General features: G+C 44.5%; 7 protein-coding genes across 8 annotated transcripts; 2 read left to right on the top strand and 5 right to left on the bottom strand.

The window, feature by feature from the left end:
* The first annotated feature begins 1,217 nt into the window (after positions 1 to 1,217).
* Positions 1,218 to 3,684, top strand: LOC103320561 (putative leucine-rich repeat receptor-like protein kinase At1g68400). The gene has a single exon (XM_008222258.2). It carries the CDS (start codon positions 1,559 to 1,561, stop codon positions 3,533 to 3,535), a length of 1,977 nt encoding a protein of 658 aa, XP_008220480.2. The 5' UTR covers positions 1,218 to 1,558; the 3' UTR covers positions 3,536 to 3,684.
* Positions 3,685 to 4,059: 375 nt separating this feature from the next.
* Positions 4,060 to 5,687, bottom strand: LOC103320563 (LOB domain-containing protein 22-like). The gene is made up of 2 exons (XM_008222259.3): positions 4,520 to 5,687; positions 4,060 to 4,352 (listed from the first exon to the last, which is right to left on the bottom strand). The coding sequence occupies exons 1-2, from the start codon at positions 5,014 to 5,016 to the stop codon at positions 4,256 to 4,258; spliced, it is 594 nt and encodes a 197-aa protein (XP_008220481.3). The 5' UTR covers positions 5,017 to 5,687; the 3' UTR covers positions 4,060 to 4,255.
* A 173-nt stretch (positions 5,688 to 5,860) lies between these two features.
* On the bottom strand, positions 5,861 to 8,113 carry LOC103320564 (acyl-lipid (9-3)-desaturase-like). Its single transcript, XM_008222260.2, has one exon. The coding sequence runs from the start codon at positions 7,634 to 7,636 to the stop codon at positions 6,290 to 6,292; it is 1,347 nt and encodes a 448-aa protein (XP_008220482.1). The 5' UTR covers positions 7,637 to 8,113; the 3' UTR covers positions 5,861 to 6,289.
* Positions 8,114 to 9,286: 1,173 nt separating this feature from the next.
* LOC148919670 (uncharacterized) lies at positions 9,287 to 10,013 on the bottom strand. The gene has a single exon (XM_089044410.1). It carries the CDS (start codon positions 10,011 to 10,013, stop codon positions 9,405 to 9,407), a length of 609 nt encoding a protein of 202 aa, XP_088900536.1. The 3' UTR covers positions 9,287 to 9,404.
* Positions 10,014 to 14,030: 4,017 nt separating this feature from the next.
* Positions 14,031 to 14,652, bottom strand: LOC148919669 (uncharacterized). Its single transcript, XM_089044409.1, has 2 exons — positions 14,569 to 14,652; positions 14,031 to 14,471 (listed from the first exon to the last, which is right to left on the bottom strand). The coding sequence occupies exons 1-2, from the start codon at positions 14,650 to 14,652 to the stop codon at positions 14,031 to 14,033; spliced, it is 525 nt and encodes a 174-aa protein (XP_088900535.1).
* A 5,567-nt stretch (positions 14,653 to 20,219) lies between these two features.
* Positions 20,220 to 22,555, top strand: SQD1 (sulfoquinovosyldiacylglycerol 1). The gene is made up of 3 exons (XM_008222264.2): positions 20,220 to 20,375; positions 20,858 to 21,940; positions 22,066 to 22,555. Exons 2-3 carry the CDS (start codon positions 20,894 to 20,896, stop codon positions 22,465 to 22,467), a joined length of 1,449 nt encoding a protein of 482 aa, XP_008220486.2. The 5' UTR covers positions 20,220 to 20,375; positions 20,858 to 20,893; the 3' UTR covers positions 22,468 to 22,555.
* A 76-nt stretch (positions 22,556 to 22,631) lies between these two features.
* On the bottom strand, positions 22,632 to 25,439 carry LOC103320565 (alpha/beta-Hydrolases superfamily protein). Of its 2 annotated transcripts, none has more exons than XM_089046631.1 (7): positions 25,262 to 25,439; positions 24,800 to 24,918; positions 24,457 to 24,539; positions 24,238 to 24,359; positions 23,803 to 23,955; positions 23,069 to 23,162; positions 22,632 to 22,978 (listed from the first exon to the last, which is right to left on the bottom strand). In XM_089046631.1, exons 1-7 carry the CDS (start codon positions 25,299 to 25,301, stop codon positions 22,771 to 22,773), a joined length of 819 nt encoding a protein of 272 aa, XP_088902757.1. In that variant the 5' UTR covers positions 25,302 to 25,439; the 3' UTR covers positions 22,632 to 22,770. The 2 variants fall into 2 exon arrangements, with proteins under 2 accessions (XP_088902757.1, XP_008220483.2); XM_008222261.3 differs by having other exon boundaries at positions 23,803 to 23,967; positions 25,262 to 25,427.
* Between the last annotated feature and the right edge of the window lie 15 nt (positions 25,440 to 25,454).

Raw genomic sequence — 25,454 nt, 5'->3', positions numbered from 1 at the left:
GAGTAATACAACGAGAATAGGGAAGTATTTCTCGTCAAAGTCATACCCTATACCTTTAACCCTATACACTTGGGGCCGAAAAGATAGAGATATGTGCTGCATTCATCTTCCCCATCCAAAAAAATGAACATGTAATAAGGGAAGCAAAATGTTGATCATAATAAATAAAGCTCTCTCAATTGAATTGATTTAAAGGGACCATAGACTAAAAAACTAATGATAAAATGTTGGTACACTTAGTGGGATTTTTCTAAGTGGAAGGCATGATGGTGATAGTGGCGATGATAGATGGATTAAATTCGGGTGCACGTGGCTTCCTGTGGTGTTGTTGGTCTGGGTTGGTTCACAGCAGGGGGGCAGTTGGAATTTTAGTCAGAAGCTTTGGGCAAGCTCCTCTCCTTTTCTTTTCTACGCACAAAGAGAGAGTGAGAATTGGGAAAAGTCTTATTCAGATTTCATGGGATTGCCAACAAAACAATGGAAATTCAGATTTAATTCCATTGCTTCATTCACACTATTTCCTCTTTATTCCTTCCTTATTTTCCCTTCTTCTTCTTCTTTTGCACTAACTATTGATAGTAATAATTGGTCTGCCTGCATTTACATTTTGGTAATCTTGATTAGCAAAGTAATTTAGTTATAAAAAAATATTAGTAAAGGATTGCGCAATCACCGTGGGCCTGACCAAAAAGGGTTAGAATCGGCCCCGACCGGCCGAAGTGCCAACCCATTCAAATTCATGTTCCTGAGATTACCTTGTAATTGGGATGCCTTAAAAGGTGCCAACCCATTAAATTCTATAACTAAATAAAAATTTGACAATTTTTTGCTTGGCCTAGTACAACATCAAACGTCAAATTGGGCTGGATCGGATCCCTTGGGCATTAGGAATTGGAGGGTCCAAACTCCCATCATTAAGCATTTTTAAAAATACACATCTTAATGATGTACGAGAAGAGAAGGAAGTTCGAATTCAGATGGATGTACACACTTTCTCGGCCAACTGACTTAACCCACATTATATTTTTCTTAATTAATTGTATTACCAAAGTATGACACATCCTTCCTTGGATATGATAACATAATACTCATAATATTCTTACTTAATCAACAAAATTCATTACTAAAATTGAAAAAGTCACTACCCTACTCTACTCCTACTCCTCATCATACCAGTAATAAGTAGACAAATTAAGAAACGCGTTTGCGCCATTAATTGCAACCAAGAAACGTCGTCGTCGCTTTCAACACTCACTGCCAGCAGCACCCTCGCTAGCTAAAGCTAATACCACCAAAACCACTCTCTGTCTTCCTCCTAAAAACGTTTTGTCGACACCGTTCTCTTCTCAACCAAAATCCCCCACCCACAACCAAATTTACACAGATTTAGCCACTCGCCCACGCCAATGGCTACAACCAATTGTCGTTTAACCCAACGTCTCTTAACGGCTAGTTACTGACGGTAATTAACAATCTTATCTGGCCTTCTTTTTCCGTTCCCTTCCCCTTCATTTTCTTTTTTTCCGCAACTTTCTCGAGAATCAGAAGGAAAACAAACATGTCGCCGAAGCAGAAGAATTTTCATCTTCTCTCTGCCTTCTTTTTCTCACTCTTCCAATTATTCTTCTTTCTTTCTCTCTCTAACCCAGAAACCACCGCCTTGCTGGCATTCAAAGCCTCCACCGACCCCTTCAATTCGCTCTCCTCGTGGATGACCTCACCCGACCCGTGCTCCGGCTCCTGGCTCGGCGTCACCTGCGACCCGGAGACCCGCCGGGTCACCCGACTCGTGCTCGAGAACCTCAACCTGACCGGGGCGGCTGAGCAACTCAGCCAGCTCGACCACCTGAAAGTCCTGAGCCTCAACCACAACCTGCTCTCCACCTCGCTCGACTTCTCGTCTTTGCCCCACCTCAACCACCTCTACCTCTCCCACAACCGCTTCGCCGGAACCTTCCCCTCAGGAATCTCCCGCCTCCGCAATCTCCGTCGACTCGACCTCTCGTATAATCAGTTCTCCGGCGACATTCCGTTGACCAAGTTGACTCAGCTGCCTCGCCTGCTAACTCTCCGTCTCGAGTCCAACTCGTTCACCGGGACTCTCGGCTCAGCGGACTTGGATACCGGTACGATTTCGGACTTCAATGTTTCGCACAACAATCTCTCGGGCGAAATCCCTGCGTGGCTGTCTAAATTCGCGGCGACATCGTTTGCCGGAAACGGGAATCTCTGCGGCAAACCCTTGCCGTACGAATGCTCCAATCGGACGGTCCCTGACTCGTCCGTACCATCCAGGGACTTGGGTCGGAAAAACGACAGCGTTTTGAGTAACGCTGCGCAGCTCACGATCATCATCGTCGGCATAGCTGTTGTGTTGTTAGTGATAGTCGTGACCGCCACGTGGTGTCGGCGCACTAAGAGAGTGGAGGGCGGGACCCGCAACAAGACAGCCAACGGATTCGGTTACGTGAGCAAGCACTACGGGCCCGGAGAATTGAAGAAGAAGAAGAGCAAAGGTGGAGCCCATTTGGCCCAGTCTAATTGGCACGGGCCTGGTGGTGGGCCCAGAGAAAGCGAAGATATGGTGGTGCTGGAAGGATGCAGGGGCGTCGATAAGGTGGGTGATCTGTTGAAGGCGTCGGCGGAGATGTTGGGAAAGGGCAGCGTGGGGACCACTTTCAAGGTTGCGATGGACGGTGGAGATGTAATTGTGGTGAAGAGAGTGAGGGAGAAGAGAAATGGCGGGAAAGAAATGGATGGGTTTTTGAGACAGATTGGTGGGCTGAGGCACTGTAACATTGTGAGCCTTCGAGCGTACCACAATTCCAACTATGAGTTGCTTTTGGTCTACGATTTCATGCCCAAAGGAAGCTTGCATTTTGTGTTGCATGGAAACAGAGGACCTGGAAGAACACCATTGGATTGGGCTACAAGGTTGAAATTAGCTTCTGGGTCTGCGCAAGGACTGGCTTTCCTCCATGGCTGCAACAAGGCCAAGCTCTTTCATGGAAACCTCACATCATCAAACATCTTGGTGGATCAGATGGGCAGCGCTTGCATTGCAGACATTGGCCTCCAGCAGCTCTTGCCTGCTCCATCATCAAACAGCGCTTACAAAGCCCCTGAATTGATGCTTCCCAGCAGTAAAAGCCCAAGAAAGTTTACACAAAAGTGTGATGTTTATAGCTTTGGGGTGGTTCTGATGGAGATTTTGACTGGAAAAACGGCTGGTGAAGAAGGAGAGATGAGCTTGGTGGAGTGGGTTAGGATGGTGGTGCAGAAAGAGTGCAGTACATGGGAAGTGCTGGATTTTGAGCTTCTGGGAGACAAAGAAATGGAGGAGGAAATGTGGGCTCTTTTGCAGGTGGGTTTGCTGTGTGTGTCTCCATTGCCTAAAGATCGTCCAACAATGGGCATGGTGCATCGGATGATTGAGGACATTAGGCAAAAGGGTGTTAGAGAAGATGGGGCAAAGTCTATTTTAGATGACCTTACTTCTGATTCTTCACCTTCCCATTCAGAAAGCACTCCCTGAGGATCATTTCATTCTCAGACGACAGCATTATGTTATTAGGGCAAACTTCATTATGCATGAATTAATGCATACTGAAGATGTTTTGTACTCTTCTTGCAGCCATTGTTTGTGAGAATCTTCAATAAATAAAGAGACTTGATTGTTTTAAATATCTTAAATGTATGACCTTCACTTGATTCAGTCTGCTTGCTTTTGTTCAGCTGCATTGGTTATAAATTAATTCGGGGCCAGGGCATGGTGGTGGCCCGATGGGCTTAAGAGGTCAGCTCCTTTAGAAGTTTAGAGTCACTGCCATAATGCCATCTTGGAATTAAATACTGATTACTGAAGCAACCTAATCCATGGTGAGGAAAATGAAAGTAATAAAGAGCAAACATTATGACAATGGACATGTTTGAAAAAGATGTTTTTCTGTTGTCAAACAGGCCAGAAATGTTTTCTGTTGCCACCTTTTACTTAGCCATCTAATCAACTTGTATGCAATGTGGTGATCGCTTTTAGAAAACCAAAACAAAAGAGAGAGAGAGAGAGAGAGAGAGAGAGAGAGATATTGTGTCTTCCTGATATAGTTCTATACAGATCAAACTATCTGTCAAGGAAAAGGGTGTTTGGAACGTCTACATTTCATTTTCCTTTTACCTTCTACTCTATCTGATGTACAGAAAACAGAGCTCCATGAGATTTAACTGAGTTACTGAACTAGTACAGCAAAATCAACAATCATCTTTTACCACTTTGTAACTGAGAAGTACTGTTGTGAATTACTGGACCCTCATCCTGAATTGGATTGACATCTTGTTCTAGCACAACTTCATCCCTGAATTAATAAATTGGGGTTAACATTAAAAAAAAGTGAAAGCTACAAACTTTATACATGGAGATTGAATGGGCAACTTTCTCTTTAGTGATAATGAACAAATTATCAAGTGGGCATTTTCTTTTCCTACTGAAGTTGAGAAATTTGTTCCAAACATTCAGTCAGACCTTAAATCAAACACATTGCTCTGTTCTTGATGATTTTCCACAACACCGCTCTGTTCTTGAACAATGTTCTGCTGTAGTTGATGATGAAGCTGCGAATCATATTCAACATCTTGAACGACAGTGTATTCATAGCCTTCCAAAGGATGAGCCATAGCATTCTCTCCTCCGGCACGAAACATGCAAAGCTGAGAATGCACATGTTGGAGTTCATCCTCGGTTGTTCTGATCTTCCACAGCAACGACTTTATTTCATTGTAGCAGCCACCAACAGGGTCCCTGGCACGGTACTCGGCTTCGGCTTTGACGCTGTACATGGCAGAGCTTCTCTGCTGAGGAGAGACGCTGTTGAGGGTTTTGGTGATTTTGCCAACACCAAACAGTTTGTGTGCATTCAGAAATTGTTGAAACCTGGTTGCAGGGAAATATGGGGCCATGAGGCAGTCTTGGGTACATTTCTTGCGCTGGAATCTACAAGCGGCACAAGTTTGGTGCTTCATTTTTGGGTGGGATTTTTAAGCCTTTTTTATCGGTTTGGGGGGGAAACCCGGAAAGGGAAGGTGAGAAGTGATCGGAGAATTTTGAGGAAGGTAGAGAAATTTCAGTCGAGATAGGGTTTGTTTGTGTTGAGAGAGAAATCAGGGACGTGCTGTGTTGGTTATAGTCTACGTGGTTGCGCCATTTTAAATTTTGAAAATTGAATTACTATCTTTTTGTTGGAAATGAAAGTTAAATTCTTGAATTTTAGGTGGTTTATCCGACCAAAAAATAAAAATAAAAAGAAGATCTTTAGATTCTTTACGATCATGAGTCAATTGCTTTGGTTTAAATTCTATTTTCTTTATGCATGCAGTTTGAGAGAGGCGGAAATCAAAGCAAATGATCTTGTTGCAGGGTAACTGGGCTTGAATTATACATTATGATAAGACTTTCTTGAGTTGAGCTTCTTCTAAGTTCCCATTTCAATGTTTCTCATGGTAATTGGATTTATTGCATATGGGTTGATATGGCAGTGTGACTTGGTTTACTCTTAACATTACAATATCACAAAGAAAGATTCTAGGAATATCACATTATTGTATACCGCATCTCTAATAGTGGCGATTCTACCTCTATTAGAGAGCTAGTACACGGTGAAGATAATACAGTGAAGAAAATGAGACATGGCAGAGTAGGAATTGCAATTCCAAGAATTAACTATATGCCAACATCTAAGTTCAAACTTAATTTTGGAATTGAATCAAAACCAATACCATCAAACGTTACAGTAAGAAATTCCAATCACAAAAACGAATAGTTATATATATATATATATAGAGAGAGAGAGAGAGAGAGAGAGAGAGAGAGAACCAAAGCGCCACAAGATATACTACGCTATCAGAAACAAACAAACTAACTAATCAAAGCACACAATGCTTTACATCTCAAGTCTCTAGCAGTGATTTTGAGCACCAATACAGGAGAGGAGAAGCAGTAATATCACCGGACGGATAATCAGTATATATAGCTTGTCACCTACTCCAGAAAATACATGAGCTGATGATGATCCTACAAAATTTGCATAAATATTTGTAAAAACCAGAATCTGAAATGAAGCCTCAGATGCAGTCCTAAAGATGATTATTATTGTTCCAACTGAAATCAAGGATCACCACCCTTCAGATATCAATCAAAAATAAGTTATTTTACTCCCTTAACAACATTATTGTCATTGAGCATAAAAAACCACACCATCAAAACCTCATAAAGCTAAAGCTTCACAAGCTGTGTATCTCATCCATAAGTGTGTACAGCTTCCCAAACTAAGTTCTTTGGAACCGGGCTAGCAAGATCCCGAGCCTGCAGGGCTGCAGTGCGAAGCGTTCCAATGGTCAGTTCGTTGGCCTTCAAGAAGGATACACTTTTGTAAGGCAGCTTGTGCTCCTTGCATAGCTCCTTAACAAGAGGAGCAACTTTCCTGAGATTGCCTCTAGGCAACCTGGGAAACAGATGATGCTCAATCTGAAATTGCAACCCACCATGGAACCAATCCATCCAAGATGGACACTCTATATCAAGTGACCCATTAGTCTGATTCTCACACCAGTCATTCCCAATAGGTGTACCAACATAAACACTGGAAGAAAAATGGTTCAAACAGAACTGAACATGCTGAATTCCAGTGACAGAAAAACTTGTAACAACAAACATAACTCTTTCACCCCAATTGGGTAAGCAGGAAACCAGCAAAGGATACCAAATCCAAAACACAAGGAGCCCCAAGATTTCCTGAACCCTATTGTTCACCCTTAATCTTTTAGATGATAACAGCAAGAATGATTGAGCAAAAAGATTAAGCCTAGCAAGACACATCACAGGGTAAAATGTCCAGTGCTGGTAACTAACCAAGGTCCTTGTAAAAGCATCAAAATTCATCTTCCTGTCATAGAAATAAGACGTGAGGGAATTGAATAATTTCGAAGATACCGCAAAGAAAGGCATGTGCTGAAGATCTGGATCGAATTCAAGGCTGTTGCATGCAATGTGGTGGGCATTGTGGTTGCGCTTCCACCAGGCAATGCTGATGCCAGCAAGGCAATTCCCAGTGAGGATCTGAGCAAACCTATTGAGTCTTTTGCTGCTGATGATCTGGTAGTGCCCAGAGTCATGTCCATGCCAGCCACTTTGAATCCAAAGAAAACCCATTAACCCACCAGAACCCAGATGCACCCAAGTGCTATCAGAGTACAAAACACCATAAACACTCAAGCTAAACAACATGGCCACAAGAAACAGCGAAAAATGAACCCCAAGTCCCCTGTTTTCAAACAAACCCATTTTAGTGAATTCATTGACAAGTTTCCTATAATCTTTGGATACCTCCGAGACAGAGTAGCCTTCGAGATAAGACCCAGTGAAGAACTGGTCCAGATGCTGCCATGCCGAGCCTGGATGGTACGCAACAAACGCGTCTGTGACATCTTGACCAGCGAGATTGAGCAATGGGAGCTCACCACCTGGATGGTAATTAGCCCAATCTGAGACATCGTAGATCTTCCCCTGTATTGAGATCCATAGATCTCCTGGCCTGTTGTGCTTGCTAAGGTCTTCCTGTGAAATATACTTCTTTGACTCTGCCATTGAAGCTCAAAATCAAATGACCCAACAAGACGCAGAGATCTGAGAGCAAACAGAGCTTTTCACTTCCTCACTTCACTCTTCCTTTCTGGGTTCCAAAAGGAAGAGACTTTTCTGAATAATACTGATTATGACATGATAGAATGCTTGTAGGGATAAAAAAAAAGGCTTTGAATTTTCACTCGCACTCTGCTTTATCCGTGCTTTTGTTTCTGATGATGCTCTTCAGTTTATGTAGAGGTGATCGCTAAAATGGAAAGAAAGGGGATATGATTGTACAGCTGGGCGAGACTGAACAAGCACCACAGGATTGTATCTGAGTTGTTTCCCGTTTACAACATTAAAAAGCATAAATCTTTGGGGTTATGTTTTGGGCAAATGAGAAATGTAAATATGCACATGTGATTCGAGAGCTACAGAGTAAGAGAGAGAAGTTGGGATTCAAATTCAATGGACTTTGTCCTCAAAGCTTCTGAATGCTGCCCCCACGTCTTCATTTTGGTATTATTTGTTTCGGTCTAGTAATGAATTTTTACCTCCTGAGCTTGACCATATAATAAACTCATGAAGTATTTATTGGTAATTACTGAGTTTAGTATGATAACAAATAAATGTTGTTAATGAAGTATTTTTTGTACTTTTGGGGTTATAATTTTGAGGAAAGAAACCCTAGGGTTTCATCGTCCAAAAAAAAAAAACCTCAGGGTTTCGATTCTGGGTGCCAAGGAGGGTGAAGGGGAAGGCACACAACTAGGCGTGACAATGGGTCATGTCAGGATAATAAACGTATTAAGAATGCTCAACCCAAACCAGACTCATTTAATAAACGTGTCGTGTCGGGTTTGGGTTGTCTGAAATAGGTTATTAAATAGATTACCTAGTTAATCCAATTGATTCGTACACTATGCGGGTATTTATAGTTGAATGATTTGTCATATCCGGGATCGGCTCCGCCAGAAGACAATATTGTCAGTTTTGGGCCACCGCCTCACGATTTTGTTTCGAGCTCACGAGCAACTTCCCTGGATCACCCATCTTAGGATTGCTCAGCATCTCGCTTAACTTGAGTTCTCATGACTCGAAGTTAGTGAGCTCCCAAAATACCTCATGTTAGATGAGGCGGGCATATACATATAAAGCACATCTCCCCTCTCCGTTGGTCGATGTGGGAGATTTGAGTCATGGGAACTCCGGTTAAGCGGTGGGACTAAAGCAATCCCATGATGGGTGACCCACTGGAAGTTGCTCGTGAGCTCCCGAACAAAACCGTGAGGCGGAGGCCCAAAGCGGACAATATCGTGCTACTGGCAGAGCGATTCCGAATGTGACAATTTGATATCGAGCCACTGCCGTGTGGTGCGAGTGTGCGAGCGAGGGCGTTGAGCCCCTAAGAGGGTGGATTGTAACATCCCGGATCGACCAACCGAGGGGTGATGTGTCTTATATGTACATGCCCGCCTCCATCTAGCACAAAGCCTTTTGGAAGCTCATTGACTTGAGTCATGGGAACTCCGAAGTTAAGTGAGTTGGGGTTAGAGCAATCCCGGGATGGGTGATCCACTGGGAAGTTGCTCGTGAGTTCCCAAAAACAAAACCGTGAGGGCAAAGGCCCAAAGCGGACAATATCGTGGGCGGAGCGATTCCGAGATGTGACATGATTAGCGCATTAATTTGTGTCGTTAAAATTAAAAGGAAAAAAAAAATTTGTTTCACATAAAAAAAAAAAAACAGGGGACTACATGAATTTAAAAAAAAATTATTAAAAAAAACATCATGGCACGCTTCCTAATTCCACAATAGGAGACTTTAGTTTGGCCCATCTGGATCTTTCTCTTGGGTTTTCTCGCATCGCTTCTTGGGGCTTATCACTTGAGCTTTCGAAAATCACTTTCTTAGGTTTAGCAAAACTTGAATCTCCTCGTGCACGTTTACCCCGTCGATCCAAGGCCTCCAGCAACTCTTGCATGTCCTTAGAGTAAAAATCTATTATCTTTGATAACTTTTGATTCTCTTCTTGCAATATTTCAAGCTGGTGTCTTGTCTCCTCCGAAGTCTTTGCCCTATCCCTTTTCAATCTCTTTATAATACTCTGACAATCTGTAACCAAATTACGTTCTGCCACTAACTGACTTCTTAGCACTTGCACCTCATGGGATTTCACAATAAGGCGATGACCTACACTTGGGACTGACGCCACAGTTTGCACGCTCAGTGTCATGGCATCACTCACCACTTGGTTATCATCACTTCTTCCTAGCACGAGCACATCCTTAGGAGTCGTCAAACTCCTTGCAACTCCAATGGCAACATCATTGTCAAGGTGTAATGAGTCGTTTATGGTTACTAGTCCTCGTGAGGAAGCAAAGTATGGCATCCACATTGGTGCATCCCCTTGCCCCCATGTCTATGTTGGCGGAGCTAGGTTTAGATTAAGAGAAAATGAGAATGAATAAGTCATTTTATTTCTGAGTTTGAGGAGATAGGTTTAGATTGAGAGAAATGGGAAGGAAGAAAGTTGGCGGAGCTATGTTTTTTGTTTTCTGAGTATGAGGAGTTGTAATTTTTTTATCCCCTTGTTTCCTTTTATAGACATTCCTTATGACACATGTTTCTGATTTTTCCCACATTCCTCGAGCTCCACACCCATAATTTCCATTCCATGTTTTTCACCTCGAGCTCCACGTCTCCGTGTCGCACAACCACTGTTGTAACCCCACTTGACATTAATGAAGTACCCACATAAATTCACAGATTTTATATTCTTAAAGACCCTTAAAGTAAGTGGTTACTTACTACTACTTTCTTCTTCAACCTCCAGGTGGATTTTGATTCAGGATATGGTTGAATAGGATGGTTGTTACTTGTTTATTGGACATACAACTATGAACCATGCATGAACATTGGAATGCTGATTTGATTTTGGGACAATTTGGTGAAGCCGAAAAAGGCAAAACAGAGGCTGTACCATTTCCATTTTATCCTATAGGCGGTTTCTGTGCAGCAGAAGAAAAAGAAAAACTAGAGATGAATTATGCATCTCTCTCTGTCCCCTAGTTAAAAACAACAAAATATATTTATATTCATGAAAGTTTGGAATATACCGCTTGCCTTACCGAAATTAAAATAAGAATATGCTACTTGGATATTGGAGGGAATGATTTTCCCCACGAGAATATTCGTCAAAGATTCATTCGTCTTCTTCGCTTCTCTTTCTCCCTGCAAAACAGATCGGAGTAAAGGACCACACCCGGGTGTTGGCCAAAGGCCTCCGATGCCTAAGTTAGGTAAGGTATTTCAAGGAAAATCGGGTGGCCGGAGTCGTGTGTGGTGGCCGGAGCCTTGTGTAAGGGAGAGAAAGAAAGTGGTGGCTAGGGTTTGTGAGAAATGATTTCTGCAGAGTTTCAGTAGGAATTTAGACGTACCCCACCATTGTGTGTGGCTATGCTTTTATAATGGTCTTGGAGGCTAGGGTTTCAGAGGAATAATTCCGTAGATGGAAGGGAATTATTCCTCCCCTTTATGGAATTGATTTGATTAATTAGGGATTTGATTTATTAGGGTAAATCAAATCCCTAATTGTGGTAGGTATCAAATCAAATCCTATTTCAATTAGGTAACTCCTCATTTAATTGAGAATCGGGGTAGGAATTAGGAATCAATTCTCAACCCAATTAGGTAGTCTTCAATTTAATTGGGTAACCCCCAATTAAATTGAGTAACTCCCAATTAGGTTGATTAATTCCCAATTAGGTCAAATAATCCCCAAATGGAATGAATTATTTGACCTAGGGTTTTGACTTAATTTGGTTACCACAAATGCCCCCCAGCTTCTGCATGGCGCGTGGTGGCATGTAGGAGATGTAAATACTCGTTGGGTTGTCCAAATTTGAATCGGGCTTCCTTCGTGGACTGGGCTCTGAGTAGAGGAGGTGGTGGTCCGCCCCTACTCAGATGTTGAGAGATGAGCAGAATGGTCCAGTTCGATGATCGCCAGGCGGGAGGAGTGTTCTGCTGAATCTCCCCCAAAGAGAAAGGTTGCTGCCAAGTCTTCAAGAGATGAAGCTACTCCTTCGCAGGTAGAGAATGTGTCTCTATTGAGGAAGAAGCCAAGGTTCCCTTCTGCTAAGAAGACTCAAGTGGGGTCTGCTCTACCATCATCTGCCAGGGCCAAACATCTCGTGGGAGGAGATAGCACGAAGGTTGGTGGTATGAACTATGTTCGAGGTATTCTGCCCGAGCCTCCTGCTGACAAGCTTGAAAACCATGATCGCTTTGTAAGGAAACTTGTGCCCGATCTAGTTCTGCCAAGCGTCAAAGAGATGTAGACATTCCTCCTCGAAGTTCGAGTCGTCTCATTTGGAAGTGAGGTTGGCGGAGGCTAAGAAGATGAGAGAGTCATCTGCCTGGGTGAAGAGTTCTTCTTCTGCGTCGGCGGTTGATCCGAAGGCGAACAAGTCTAGCCTGTAGGGGATGCATGTGTGTTTGATCTGCTCAAGACGAACTTCGTATAAAACCCGTCCCTTCTGAGTTGGTCGATCACATCTGTCAGGCCGGCGATCTTGGCACATTCTCGAGCCTTTCCTTGGAAAAACAAAGGGAAGCCACATTTCATCTGCTTCAAAAAAGGAGTGGTTCTTGTTGCTAAAGCTCGAAACTGCGTTGTTGCCCCTCTTCTACCATTGGATTGGTTAGTCAAAAAGATGCCTACTTCCATTTTGAGCACAAGAGTGAATGCAGATGAGATGATGGCAGATGCTATGGAGCGAGCGGATCGGGATCTTGAAGGCATAGCGATCGGCGAATGTCGAAGAGGTCAGAACTCGGAGGTGTCTGCTGGCGCCTCGGAGTAGATGAAGTTTTCTTTATTTCTTTTCATCTTTTGTAGTCTGCTTTCTTGTTTAGAACAAATGGTCTTTTTTAACCTTCTTCCTTTTGTTGAACTTGGTCGGTTGGTCAGCTTGCTATGGAAATTTCAGTTGTTATTCTCAACTTTCGATTTGCATATCAACTTGTGAACTATTAAGTAATCAGCTTCTATCTTGATTGCACTTCTTCTTTGGAGATTTATGAGTGATAGGGTTCCCTTTGGGGGATTCCGAGCGTATTCTGCACATCTTGTATGATGTTTTTCTCTTAGGAAGTTGGCGAGTGCGTGGTCCCTCTTGAGGACTCAAGTGTCTGCACATCCCTTAGGATGATTTTCCTTAGGAAGTTGGCGAGTGCCAGGGCCCCCCTTAAGAGACTCCGGGCATGTCTTGCACATCCGTTAGGATGTTTCCCTTAGGAAGTTGGCGGCAGGCCTCCTTAAGAGGCTCCGGCGTGTCTGCACATCCCTTAGGATGGTTTCAATTAGGAAGTTGGCGAGTGCCATGGCCCTCTTAAGAGGCTCCGGCGTGTCTGCATATCCCTTAGGAAGTTGGCGGCGCCAGGCCCCTTAAGAGGCTCCGGAGTGTCCTGCACATCCCTTAGGAAGTTGGCGGCGCCAGGCCCCTTATTAGGCTCGGCGTATTCTCGCACATCCCTTAGGAAGTTGGCGGCGTCGGGGCCCCTTAAGAGGCTCGGGGTATTCTCGCACATCCCTTAGGATGCCTTAGTCGTCGCCTGCGTCTCCCAGGACGCGATTATGGGCAAGCGTGTGTCTATCTCGCCTCCCTTAGGAAAGCGGATAGGAACACGGATACTTAAGGCATGGAGACCTTCTTTAAGAAATTCTGGCGCACCTGCGTCTCCCTTATGACGCGTTTTTACGGCCGCGTCTCGGCGACGCTTTGGTCGTCGCCTGCGTCTCCCTTAGACGCCGCTTATGGGCAATCTGCGTGTCTATCCCGCCTCCCTTAGGAAACGGATAGGAACACGGATACTTCCGCGAAGGCATGGAGACCTCCTTTAAGAAATTCTGGCGCACCTGCGTCTCCCTTAGGACGCTTTTACGGGCTGCGTCTCGAATGCGCTTTGGTCGTCGCCTGCGTCTCCCTTAGACGCCGCTATGGGCAATCGCGTATCTATCATGCCTCCCTTAGGAAACGGATAGGAACTCGGATACTTCCCAGAAGGCATGGAGACCTCCTTTTAAGAAATTCTGGCGCACCTGCGTCTCCTTAGACGCTTTACGGGCTGCGCATCTCCGAAGGATGCTTTGGTCGTCGCCGCTCTCCCTTAGGATGCCTTTGCTTATGGGCGATTTGCGGTGATCTGCTCGCCAATGAAGCGTGAGCGGTTTAGCCGGTAACCAGCGATTGTGGGCAACCAAACCAGCAGATGATGTTTCTCCGGATGAATTGCTCCACATCGGCTTCTTTAATAGAGGATAAAGCTTCGGCGTTGATCAATTTAGTAAAGTAGTCGGTGGCGATGATCATCATGTCCTTCTTGGCGGGCACGGGTGGCAAGAGTCCCACTAAGTTAATGACCCATTGCATGAATGGTAGACTTCGGCAGGAAAGTTAGGAATCGGCTTGTATCGCTGGTAGCGATCACATTTCTTGACATATTCGGTGGAGTCGTGGCTCATGGTAGGCCAGAAGTAGCCTGTGTTTAGAGCCTTCCAGGCGAGTAATCTGCCCCTATAGTGGTTGCCACACTCGCCACCGTGAATTTTGCAGAGGACCTCAAGTGTTTGAGGGTACCTTATGCAGGTGAGATGAGGGCCGGAGTATGATCTGCGGATGAGCTTGTTGTCGTGCATGTAGTATCTCGCGGCCTTCCGTTGGACCTTCCTAGCCTCGGACTTGTCCGCGGGTAGGTTTCCATTCGCTAAGTAGTCAATGATGGGGTCTTGCCAGCTGGGGTCCTTGTCAATTTGCATGGTGTCGATTGGCTTTACTTCTTCAATGCTTGGCTGGTCAAGGTGTTCAACCGGGATGGAGCGTCTGAATCTGGGTATCCAACGACCCTAGCGGCTAGTGCATCGCATGTGCGTTCTCTGCCCGGGGTACTTGTTGGATGGTGAAGGTAGGAAATGCCTTCAACAGCTCCTGGACTTTGTCAAGGTACAAGATCATCCTTGGGTGCTTCGCCATGTATTCTCCTGAGGCTTGATTCGTGATCAGCTGGGAATCTGAGTAAATGGCTAGCTTCTTAATTGCGAGTTCCTTTGCCAGCGTAGGCGCGGCGGTGCCTCGTATTCGCCTCGTTGTTCGAGGGAAGCCAAGCGTGATAGCTTGCTCCAACAAGGTTCCATCCGGGGTGATGATGCGACACCCGCTCCGGCTCCTTTTGGTTTGACGCCCGTCTACCCGAATCGCCACGTGTCTCCAAGTTGGCTAGGTCCAGTGGAGGTCCCATCTGCTCTTGAATTTTCCTGATGGGGTGAACTCTACCACGAAAGTCTGCTAAAGCTCGGGCTTTTATTGCACTTTGGCGGTAGATGAGGTCATATTGGCTTAGCTCTATAGCCCACTTCATGAGTCGAGAAGCGTCAGTCTGTGCAGGATTGATCTCAAAGGAAAGTCAGTCATGACGATGACTCGATGAGCTTGGTAGTAGGGTCGTAGCTTTCTCGCGGAAACTACAAGAGCCAAAATGAGTTTCTCCAATTTTGGGTAACGAGTCTCTGCATCGAGGAGAGCTTTTGACGTGTAGAATACCGGATGTTGGGCCCCAGCTCTTCTCGAATGAGCCAATTGAGTTGGACCTTTGCCAGTACACGAACAAGTCATCACTGGGTGGCTTTGAGAGCGAGGGTGGTGAAGTGAGATAAGTCTTCAAACTCTGGAAAGCTACTTCGCACTCCTCATCCCATTTGTCTCTTTGTCCTTTCTTCAAAGCTTTGAAGAATGGTTTGCACTTGTCGGTTGATCTCGAGAGGAATCGGTTGAGGGCCGCTGCTCTGCCCGTCAGACTTTGTATTTCCTTCACTGTGGAGGGCGACTTCATCTCGAGAATAGCTTTAATCTGACGTGGGTGTGCCTCGATACCTCGTTGTGTGACTAAGTATCCCAAGAATCGGCCGGAGGATACCCCAAACGTGCATTTAGTAGGGTTCAACTTCATGCGATATTGGCGGAGCAGGCTGAATGCCTCGGCGAGGTTTTTGAGGTGATCTGCACGTTTTGGGGCCTTGACCAACATGTCGTCCACGTATACCTCCATAGTTTTGCCGATTTGCTCCTTGAAGATTTTATTCACCAGCCTTTGGTAGGTTGCTCGGCGTTCTTGACCCAAAAGGCATGACCTTGTAGCAGAGGTCCCTCTTTCGATGATGAAAGAATTTTTCGCCTTATCATCCATGTGCATCAAGATTTGATTATAGCGGAGTAGCGTCCATGAAGTGAGCGGTGATTGCAAGTGGAATCCACAAGTTGGTCGATCCTCGGCAATGGGAAGTTGTCTTTTGGGCATGCTTTGTTGAGATCAGTGTAATCGACACGACTCTCCACTTGCCTTCTCTTGTTTTGCTACTAGAACCACGTTGGCAAGCCACTCTGAGTAGGAGACCTCCTCAATAAAGCCGGCAGCTAGAAGTTTGTCAATCTCGGCCGATGATAGCGACTCGCTCGGGTGCGAGTTGCGTCTCTTTGCGCCACCGCTTGCGGTAGGGTTGGACGTAGAGTCGGTGGCGGATGATTTTCGGTCGATGCAGGCATGTCGACGGTGACCATGCGAACATATCTTTGTTATTCTGGAGGAATGTGGTAAGCTCCTTCTTCTCGTGGGCTTAGGCGCGAGCCGATCCGCGCTTTTTGTCCGGTGATCGGGATCCAAGGGTATTAACTCAACGCGTCTTCCTCGGTTTCCATCCTTCGGAAAGACCTGCGGGACGGATTTCCTCGGCTTGGTCTCGACGCTTTGATTGCTATAAGATAGCAAGATTCGGTTGTTCAAGATCCTGCCTGGCTGGAGGAATTGCGCTTGTTTGCTTTTCTTTAGCCCTTTGGCGGAGCATTTCTCGCCATTGCTCGATCTGATTTGGCCGACACCGCCCGAGGATTGGGTACCGAATTTTTGATGTGTGGCGAGGTGATGGCGTTGATCTTGCCAATCCATGGCCGCCTGAATGCCGTTGTAGGGTGAGACCTCATCAATGACCATGAATGTTTGCAAGCGGACTACAGGTGAAGAATAGACGCGTCGAGGTCTATCGTGCCTACGGTAACCGTTGTTGCACCATTAAAGCCGGCCGTGATCCGCTGATTTGTTGATTTTTACCTCAAGCCCATCGGATGACCGCCACCGTAGGATATTGGCCGCCTTAAATCGCATGGATTCGGCCGATCATGGCTCGCGCGATTTGAATGCCGACGACAAGGGCATCATTATGTGGCATGTCGAGGCCGATCGATCTTTCTTTTGGAAGCCGATTATAGGATCGTCTTCTGCTGGTAGAAGGGTCGAGACTTGGAAGATCATAGTTGCCCGCTTGATCTTCCTCTTCTTTTCCTTGCTGGTCAGCCCGACTCCTTGGACGTCGGCTAGGATTGTGTTAATCCTTATGACCTTCGGGTGGTTCCTTGGCGGTGTCTCGATCTTCAATTCGCTGGATGGCTCGCTTCGCGATGAACTCCGTGCAGTGACCTTCTCTCACGAGTTCTTCAAGGTGTGCTTTCCAAGCGAGGCAATTGTTGGTTGTGTGCCCGTGTGTCCCATGGAAGGCACAATATTTGCTAGTATCCCTCTTGTCTGGATCTCCTTTCAAGGGTGGCGGTCTTCTTACCCAAGGTTTGTTTTTCACTTGGGCTAAGATTTGATGTATGGGGATGCTGAACTTGGTGTAGTTCTCTCCTGCTGCAGCGTCTCCTTGTGGGTGTGACCTGCGCTTATCCTTGTTCTTGTTGCTAAATCCATCGCTTCTTTGACCTGCCCGCTTAGTTGGTTGATCTTCCTGCTTAGTAGACTTTTTTGCGGCGATTCGATCGTCATCCCATAGCGCGTAGCGTTCCGCGGTCGCGTAGACCTCTGCCAGAGTTTGGCTGGGAGTGATAGTCAGCTCGCGATACAAGTCGTGTTCAGCTGGAAGACCTTTCTTGAAGGCAGATGATGCGATTCGGTCGTCGCATCCTACAATGTTGGCCTTTTCTGCTTTGAATCTCTTGATGTAATCTCGAAGGGATTCGTCGGACTTCTTGCGCAGTTGTACAGGTGGTCAGGGTTCTTCTTGATCGTTCGGTAAGATGTGTACTCTTTGGTGAAGACGTAAGCCAACTCCTTGAAGCTGTTGATCGACCCGGATGGCAGGGTGTGGAACCAATCTTGTGCTGCTCCTCGCAAGGTCACTACGAATACCTTGCACATCAACGCGTCGTCGGCCTTGTGGAGGATCATGACACTTTTGAAGTGTTTTAGGTGGCTCTCGGGATCGGAGTCCCCTTTGAAGTGTATAAACGAAGGCGTGGAGAATCGCCGGAGGAGCACCTGCTCGATTTTGGCGTGAAAGGTGTGGAGTTTGCAAGTCGATCTCCTTGCGTAGTGCATCGTCGAGGTTCCCACGATCTTGGACCTTGAAGTCGGTCATTCATAAGTTTTTCAACGTCCTCCATACACATTCTGGTCGATCATGTTGGTGACCTTCGCGATTCGGCAACGTTGGTGACCTCCTCACGGGTCCGCGAGGGTCGCGTTCTTGTCTCGCGCTGCCTAGGCGGTGTGTTGGTGGACTGCGCTTGCGAGAGATTCTCCATAGCTTGTCGACGAGAGCCGTCTCTTCGTGAGTGAGCAGCGGAGCGTCCTTCCTCGTGGTCTTCATTGTGAGGATTATCCGGTTGACCACCCGGGACGTAGCCTCTCGTGAACATTCGCTGCAGTGGACACCAACGCCTTTCTTCACGACCTCGTTGCGATGGTTGTCCGATTGTCCTCCCGGTGCCTAGCCTTTGAAGTACATTTCCCTGCGGTCCCAAGCGGGCGTGGGACGTCAAGTCGTGGGCCTAGCCTCTCGCGCATGTTGTTCCTCGAACTTAATCGCTCCGAGTTGGGCTTGCGGATGCTGTGACATGTCGGCAAGCCGATCAAGTTGTTGTCCTCGCCTTGTCCGCCTACTCCGCTTGACTGCTGGGTACCCGTTGAGCTGCCTGCCGGTGCGTTCGCTCCATCCTTCTCTCTTCGCCTAGTTGTCCAAGGCCAAGGTTTTGAGCCAAGCTGATTTGGTGGAGGAGTTGCCTCATCGATCGCTTTGGTCGCCCATTCTCTGAGCTAGTGGTCAACTCTCGGACTAAGGTCCGCTTGACTTCGTGGATCGGGAGGAGAGAAGTGTGTGGAGCCCAATTGCACACGGGCTAGGGTTTCATTGGAGGTGTGCGCGGAGCGTGTGTCGACGTGGAGGCAATGAAGGGATCGCTTGAAGTTGCTCCAAGACCGGGCCTAAGTCGGCGGTGGTAACAAGCCCACCTTGATGAGAGGTTCCACCATATTCGGCGGCGGTGGCCGGTGCGGTGGTGAGAGGTGGTGGTGCCACCATGTCGATTGCGGGACCGTGGGTGGAGTGGCTTTGGGCCGTCGCGGATCTAGCCATCGCGGCGGTTTTGCCTCTCGTCTTCATGCTTCCAACCATGGTTGTTTGGAAGGCTTCGGTGGATTGGAAAATAGGAGGAACGGATTCCTTGAGCACGCGTTGAGTATAACTCGAGCTCTCAACGAAAGCACCAATTTGGAGGGAATGATTTTCCCCACGAGAATATTCGTCAAAGATTCCTTCGTCTTATTCGCTTCTCTTTCTCCCTGCAAAGCAGATCGGAGTAAAGGACCACACCCGGTGTTGGCCAAAGGCCCTCCGATGCCTAAGTTAGGTAAGGTATTTCAAGGAAAACCGGGTGGCCGGAGCCGTGTGTGGTGGCAGAGCCTTGTGTAAGGGAGAGAAAGAAAGTGGTGGCTAGGGTTTGTGAGAAATGATTTCTGCAGAGTTTCAGTAGGAATTTAGACGTACCTCACCATTGTGTGTGGCTATGCTTTTATAATGGTCTTGGAGGCTAGGGTTTCAGAGGAATAATTCCGTAGATGGAAGGGAATTATTCCTCCCCTTTATGGAATTGATTTGATTAATTAGGGATTTGATTTATTAGGGTAAATCAAATCCCTAATTGTGGTAGGTATCAAATCAAATCCTATTTCAATTAGGTAACTCCTCATTTAATTGAGAATCGGGGTAGGAATTAGGAATCAATTCTCAACCCAATTAGGTAGTCTTCAATTTAATTGGGTAACCCCCAATTAAATTGAGTAACTCCCAATTAGGTTGATTAATTCCCAATTAGGTCAAATAATCCCCAAATTGAATGAATTATTTGACCTAGGGTTTTGACTTAATTTGGTTACCACAGATATCAGGAGGATATGCTAATCTATGAGAAATATCTACTGCCTCCCTCCATTGGTGCAAACAATCATATGGGCATAGATGCCAGAATTTCTTTGGCCATGTGTGACAGTATTTGGACTAATTCTTTATGATTAATGTGCTTTTATATTTGTAATAACCTATTGTGGTTATGTGTATTCGTGGCTGATGGCTTTTGTGCTAAATTATGAATGCAACATATCCTTTATCTAAAAACAGTCACATGGGCATAGATGAGCCCATTAAAGCATTCTGGGCTTGTTATTTTCGACCAGTGCATTTCAGTTTCAGCTAAGTTGAGCCCATTTGGAGAAGTGGATAAAAGGGATATACCTCTGCTTATTGCTTATGATTCTTCTCCTTCCTCCCCAAAACCCCCAACAAAACCAACAAAATCTTCACCTTTTATCTATCACCAGACAAATCCAGTCTTCATCACAGTGATTTCGTGCACTCTCTGCTGATCCTATTACGGTGATAGTTCACTTTGATGTTTTCCTTTTTACTTTATATTTTGCTGCATTTACTCCTGTATTTCTTCTGTTTCTTTCCCTGAATTTTAAGCTGGGTTTGCTATGTTCACCCCTTGAGAAGAAAGCAGAGATTTAAAATTTGTTAGAAATGTATTGGGTATCTAAAGAAGTGTGCTTTATGTGTTTGTCAGTGTGTACACTTCAGCTGTGCATCTTCTATGCTTGTTGTGAAGTCCCAAACACAGAAACTTGTTTTGCCTTGAATTGTCATGAACCCGTTTCGCTTCCACTTGGTTTTTGCATCTAGTTGCTTTGGGTAGTTACAAAATATAATTGGTTATTGCTACACTTGAAATATTTGCTTTCTCCGTTTTGCTGTATAGTGTTGTTTACAGAGCTACATTTTTATGTTAATTTCTTTGCTACTTAATTTTTTTTTAAGCATTTAGATAAGGAGTTGGGTATTTGGATAATTCTTTGCAGGTATATGTGAATATCAGTAAGACGCAGCAAACATTGATGGCACATTTGCTTTCAACTTCGTGCTCTCTAAATTTCTCCTCTGGTTGTAGATCTTACACTAAACCATTGGTCCAAGACTCGTTGGTATTTCCTACGTCTTTAACTTTTCAGACTTCTAAAACCCCATTTGGAAGGCTTCTCTTGCATAGGGGGAGGTCACAAAGTACTTGCACAGTGCACGCAACCACACTCTCTCCAAGTAGGGAAGCCCCAAAGGAACCGAGCTATGGCATCAATGAGAGCTCTGGTGGAGCATCTAAATCACAGCGGGTAATGGTCATTGGTGGAGATGGCTACTGTGGTTGGGCCACAGCCCTTCACCTATCCAAGAAAGGTTATGAGGTTGCCATTGTTGATAGCCTTGTACGCCGTCTCTTTGACCACCAGCTTGGTCTTGATTCCCTGACTCCAATCTCCTCCATCCATGATCGCATCCGTTGCTGGAAATCTCTCACTGGAAAATCCATTGAACTCTACATTGGTGATGTTTGTGATTTTGAGTTCTTATCAGAAGCCTTCAAGTCATTTGAGCCTGATTCTGTTGTTCATTTTGGGGAACAGCGGTCTGCTCCTTACTCCATGATTGATCGGTCAAGAGCAGTATTTACGCAGCAAAACAACGTGATGGGAACACTGAATGTTCTCTTTGCTATAAAAGAGTATAGAGAGGAGTGTCATCTAGTGAAGCTTGGGACCATGGGAGAATATGGGACTCCAAATATTGATATTGAAGAAGGTTACATAACAATTACTCATAATGGAAGAACAGATACTTTGCCCTACCCTAAGCAAGCAAGCTCTTTCTACCATTTGAGTAAGGTTCATGATTCAAATAATATAGCCTTCACTTGCAAGGCTTGGGGGATTAGAGCCACTGACCTAAACCAAGGAGTGGTATATGGGGTGAGAACGGATGAAACCGAGATGCATGAAGAGCTCTGCAACAGGTTTGATTATGATGGAGTGTTTGGAACTGCTTTAAACCGGTTCTGTGTTCAGGCTGCTGTTGGTCATCCACTTACTGTGTATGGCAAAGGGGGTCAGGTAAAAGCCCTGTACATGAAGCACAAACGCTCACACACACACATGCCTTCTTTTCAAGTGCCTCAAAAAAGGCGTGCTTGCATTACTTCCCATTTTACTAATATTTATGTTCTTTAATATGCCAGACCCGGGGGTATCTTGACATCCGAGATACGGTTCAGTGTGTTGAGATTGCCATTGCAAATCCAGCAAAGGCTGGTGAGTTTAGGGTCTTCAATCAATTTACTGAGCAGTTCTCTGTCAATGAACTTGCTGCGCTTGTCACAAAAGCGGGAGAAAAGCTTGGACTTGATGTGCAAACCACATCTGTGCCAAACCCAAGAGTTGAAGCAGAGGAGCACTACTACAACGCCAAACACACCAAACTTATCGAGTTGGGGCTTAAACCTCACCTTCTCTCAGACTCTCTTTTGGATTCATTGCTCAATTTTACTATCAAGTACAAGGATCGTGTTGACACAAAGCAAATAATGCCCAGTGTTTCTTGGAGAAAAATGGGGGCTAAGCCGAGAACTGTTACAGCGTAGTTGAGTGGGGTAGTGTATATGTGATAAATAGTTGTATACGTGTTTGAGGATGTTATAGATCTGCATTGCCTCTGTTTTTAGTTGGTTATTAGGCTATTTTTACTTCTTCTACCTTTTTTACATAAACGTTATATATGATTGCTCAGTTGCAATCTAAGAACTGGTGAGTTTCAAATAATATGGTGAACAAATAAAATATTGGTCTTCAAAAGTTGATAGTTGAAATCGTTTTCCCAATACATGGCCAGACATGGACGCCTCGGACCCAAAAAATAAAATTTTCAACTTTTGATGGGTTGAGGATCAAAATCGTGAATGGATAAATTTGTCCTGGAGAAAATCCTCCTTAATGAAGTCCAACACGATTGAAGCCAGCTCATTTTGATGTGAAGTGTGTTCATGATCAGCTCCTTCTACAATGGACACTTTATGATTTGGTATGATCTTGTTAAAATCAAAAGCATCTTCGACAGGAACCGTCTTATCCATTGATCCATGAACTGTCAAAACCCTGCAAATAATAGAATAAGTAGAACAACCTACGATCAACGACCATTTTTGGAGAAATGAAGTTTGGAACAGGATAATTGTCATTTCTGACCTGCAATTCTGGTTAATTGATCGGCAGGCTGCAGGCATATCAGTCGTTAGACGCTCCATCAAACTTTCTTCGGTCACACGATACTCAAATGTCCCTATTAACGTCAACAATCAACCAGGTGAATAGTCAATCTAAACCACAACAATATCCAGGTTCTAAGAGCGTCCACAGTGGGAGGGTGTATAATGAGGTGTATATTAAATATACACCATTTGTGATCGGAATAACCCGCAATGGAGAGGTGTAAACGAGTGTAAATTTGCATCACCACCATGAGATGCAAATTTAGATGCACATATACATCTTTTTTTTACATCTCTTGCAGGTGGGACCTACATGAGAAAATGTGAGAAAAAGTAGACAAAAGTGGGACCTACAATAGAAAAGGTAGAAATCAATTTTACATCTTTAGATTTACATCTTCCCCACTAGAACAAAAATCACATTTACAGCCCCCGAGGTGTAAAAGGGATGTAAAAGTGGCTTTACGCTCCCAAAAATACACCCTCCTACTGTGGATGCTCTAAGGATGAGGAAACATGAACCCTTGCAAAAATGCGTAAATTTACAATTATGAGCTTTAGATAAATGAGTTTTGAAACGAGGTGACTTTAAAATTCCACACAGCGTTGAAAGAATGAAGATGATATAGACTGAGACATGTTACCACATAACCACACAAAAAAACAGCTGATGTTTACGGAAAATAAGAATAAGTGCACACGATAGCTTACCTCTTTTGTTCTTAAAATCAATAAATCCATCTTGCTTGATTCTTCGTAGAAAATCTTTACCTAAGCGACCTTCAATGCCTCTTTCCAGATTAAATCGACCAGCAATATTTACAACCTTATGAACATCATTATATTTTGCAGCATACAAGAGCACTGCATTTCCTCCTGAGAGAAACATTTGATCAATAATCTTCTAAAGAAATATTCACTAAACCCAACAAACAATCAACAAATAGGGGAACATACATAAATAGACAATTGATGGCAAATAATGCTAGCGGTGCCATTCACAGTGTGCAATAGCATGGCATCTATCTCTGACTCTGATACAGTGTGTTATGTTTAAAGCCCTAAATACTTTTAAGATATCTTCCCAACCCCCCTTTTGTTTCTCAAATGAGGCATTGGTTCTAAATGAGCAAAAGTTAGACACACCTTTACTGTGCCCAACAACTGCAGTTACTACATAATTCTGCACACGAAAGTGTTGAACTACAGCTCGTAGATCATCTGCTTCTCTCCGATAGTGACCATATCGAAACGAACCTTCACTTTCCCTATGAGGTATAGCATAAACAGCTTCTTGTAAATACATGGGAAGTTCCATGCTCAAGACTCAAAGTCCTGTATAACAATATAGCAAACACATCTTACCCATTTCCAGCAAAGTCAAAGCGGAAAGCACTTATTCCTTCTCTTTGTAAGGCAGCAGCAAGGTTGACCATAGGTATGCGTTCCTAGAAAGAAAAATGAAAAGACCGTCAGATCCATCTCATCCCATCCCACCATCACAAGAAAACAGACGGTAACACAGAACAGGTAGATCAATCCAGAAGTTTAAAACTTGTTCTTAATCATTTGATTAATGATTAAATGTTTCAAATTTTTTGAATTTTTCATTTATACAATGGACAAAGACACACTTGAAGAATGTCAGAATTATGCACAATGGTAAAAAAAATAGTATCAAGTGCATAACATGTCAAAGCAAAAGGACCTTTGAAGAATGTATGCCATGGCACAGCACAACGAGCTCCTTTGAACCCGTATCATGTAATATCCCCACAAGCTTCTCCCCGTGCTTGTTTTCTATAACAACTCTTCGCTGTTGAATTGCTGCAGATAGAATTCAATAAAAGATCAAAAGAATTCCAGCAGACAATTGATGTAACAGAACACACAGACCCTTTTATGAATCTGCTTAAGCAGGAACAAAATGTATGCACATTGCCCATTTGTTTAATCTAAGGTATCAAACATTAAAAAGGACCAAAATAAAGTTTTTGACCCGAAATAAAAAAACTTACACAGAGGCCCTTTGATCGCCCAAAAGACCATAAATTTAAGATTTTATGAAGTTGGGTTTTCGGAAAATCTTTGCTTTTTAGCATCTATGGTCATTAAATCTAAATTGCAGCAAAGTGAAGAGAGATTCTGGGAAGACAAATTATCTGATAACCTGGTTGTTTCTGAATCGGTGTCGGCCGACTCACCGACATGAATTACAGTTGGACTAACGAGATTTGTACTATCTATGGCGCCAAGCGGAGGACGAGTCGAACTCGAACCGCCTATCGAGAAGTGCTATAAGAATCTGAGATTTTTTATTTTATTTTCAACAGTGGGACTAACTCGGTTCATAAGTCGGTGTA

Source organism: Prunus mume, linkage group LG2 (genome assembly GCF_029339155.1).
Source record: "Prunus mume cultivar Tortuosa linkage group LG2, ASM2933915v1, whole genome shotgun sequence".
Lineage (NCBI taxonomy): Eukaryota > Viridiplantae > Streptophyta > Magnoliopsida > Rosales > Rosaceae > Prunus > Prunus mume.
Note: the sequence above shows the minus strand (reverse complement) of the source record. Positions and strands in the feature narration are given on the sequence as shown.

What these genes read in the sequence shown, in the direction of transcription:
- LOC103320565 (XM_008222261.3), bottom strand. Translation starts at nt 25,301, where the DNA reads ATGTCGGTGAGTCGGCCGACACCGATTCAGAAACAACCAG. An exon ending in ATGGCATACATTCTTCAAAG is followed by an intron (nt 24,540 to 24,799) that starts GTCCTTTTGCTT and finishes TTTTCTTTCTAG; the next exon opens with GAACGCATACCTATGGTCAA. An exon ending in TCAATTAACCAGAATTGCAG is followed by an intron (nt 22,979 to 23,068) that starts GTCAGAAATGAC and finishes TATTATTTGCAG; the next exon opens with GGTTTTGACAGTTCATGGAT.
- LOC148919670 (XM_089044410.1), bottom strand. Translation starts at nt 10,013, where the DNA reads ATGTGGATGCCATACTTTGCTTCCTCACGAGGACTAGTAACCATAAAC.
- LOC148919669 (XM_089044409.1), bottom strand. Translation starts at nt 14,652, where the DNA reads ATGGCGAAGCACCCAAGGATGATCTTGTACCTTGACAAAGTCCAGGAG. An exon ending in CTACCTTCACCATCCAACAA is followed by an intron (nt 14,472 to 14,568) that starts GTACCCCGGGCA and finishes CACCTTGACCAG; the next exon opens with CCAAGCATTGAAGAAGTAAA.
- LOC103320563 (XM_008222259.3), bottom strand. Translation starts at nt 5,016, where the DNA reads ATGAAGCACCAAACTTGTGCCGCTTGTAGATTCCAGCGCAAGAAATGT. An exon ending in AGCAATGTGTTTGATTTAAG is followed by an intron (nt 4,353 to 4,519) that starts GTCTGACTGAAT and finishes TTATTAATTCAG; the next exon opens with GGATGAAGTTGTGCTAGAAC.
- SQD1 (XM_008222264.2), top strand. Translation starts at nt 20,894, where the DNA reads ATGGCACATTTGCTTTCAACTTCGTGCTCTCTAAATTTCTCCTCTGGT. An exon ending in TGTATGGCAAAGGGGGTCAG is followed by an intron (nt 21,941 to 22,065) that starts GTAAAAGCCCTG and finishes TTAATATGCCAG; the next exon opens with ACCCGGGGGTATCTTGACAT.
- LOC103320564 (XM_008222260.2), bottom strand. Translation starts at nt 7,636, where the DNA reads ATGGCAGAGTCAAAGAAGTATATTTCACAGGAAGACCTTAGCAAGCAC.
- LOC103320561 (XM_008222258.2), top strand. Translation starts at nt 1,559, where the DNA reads ATGTCGCCGAAGCAGAAGAATTTTCATCTTCTCTCTGCCTTCTTTTTC.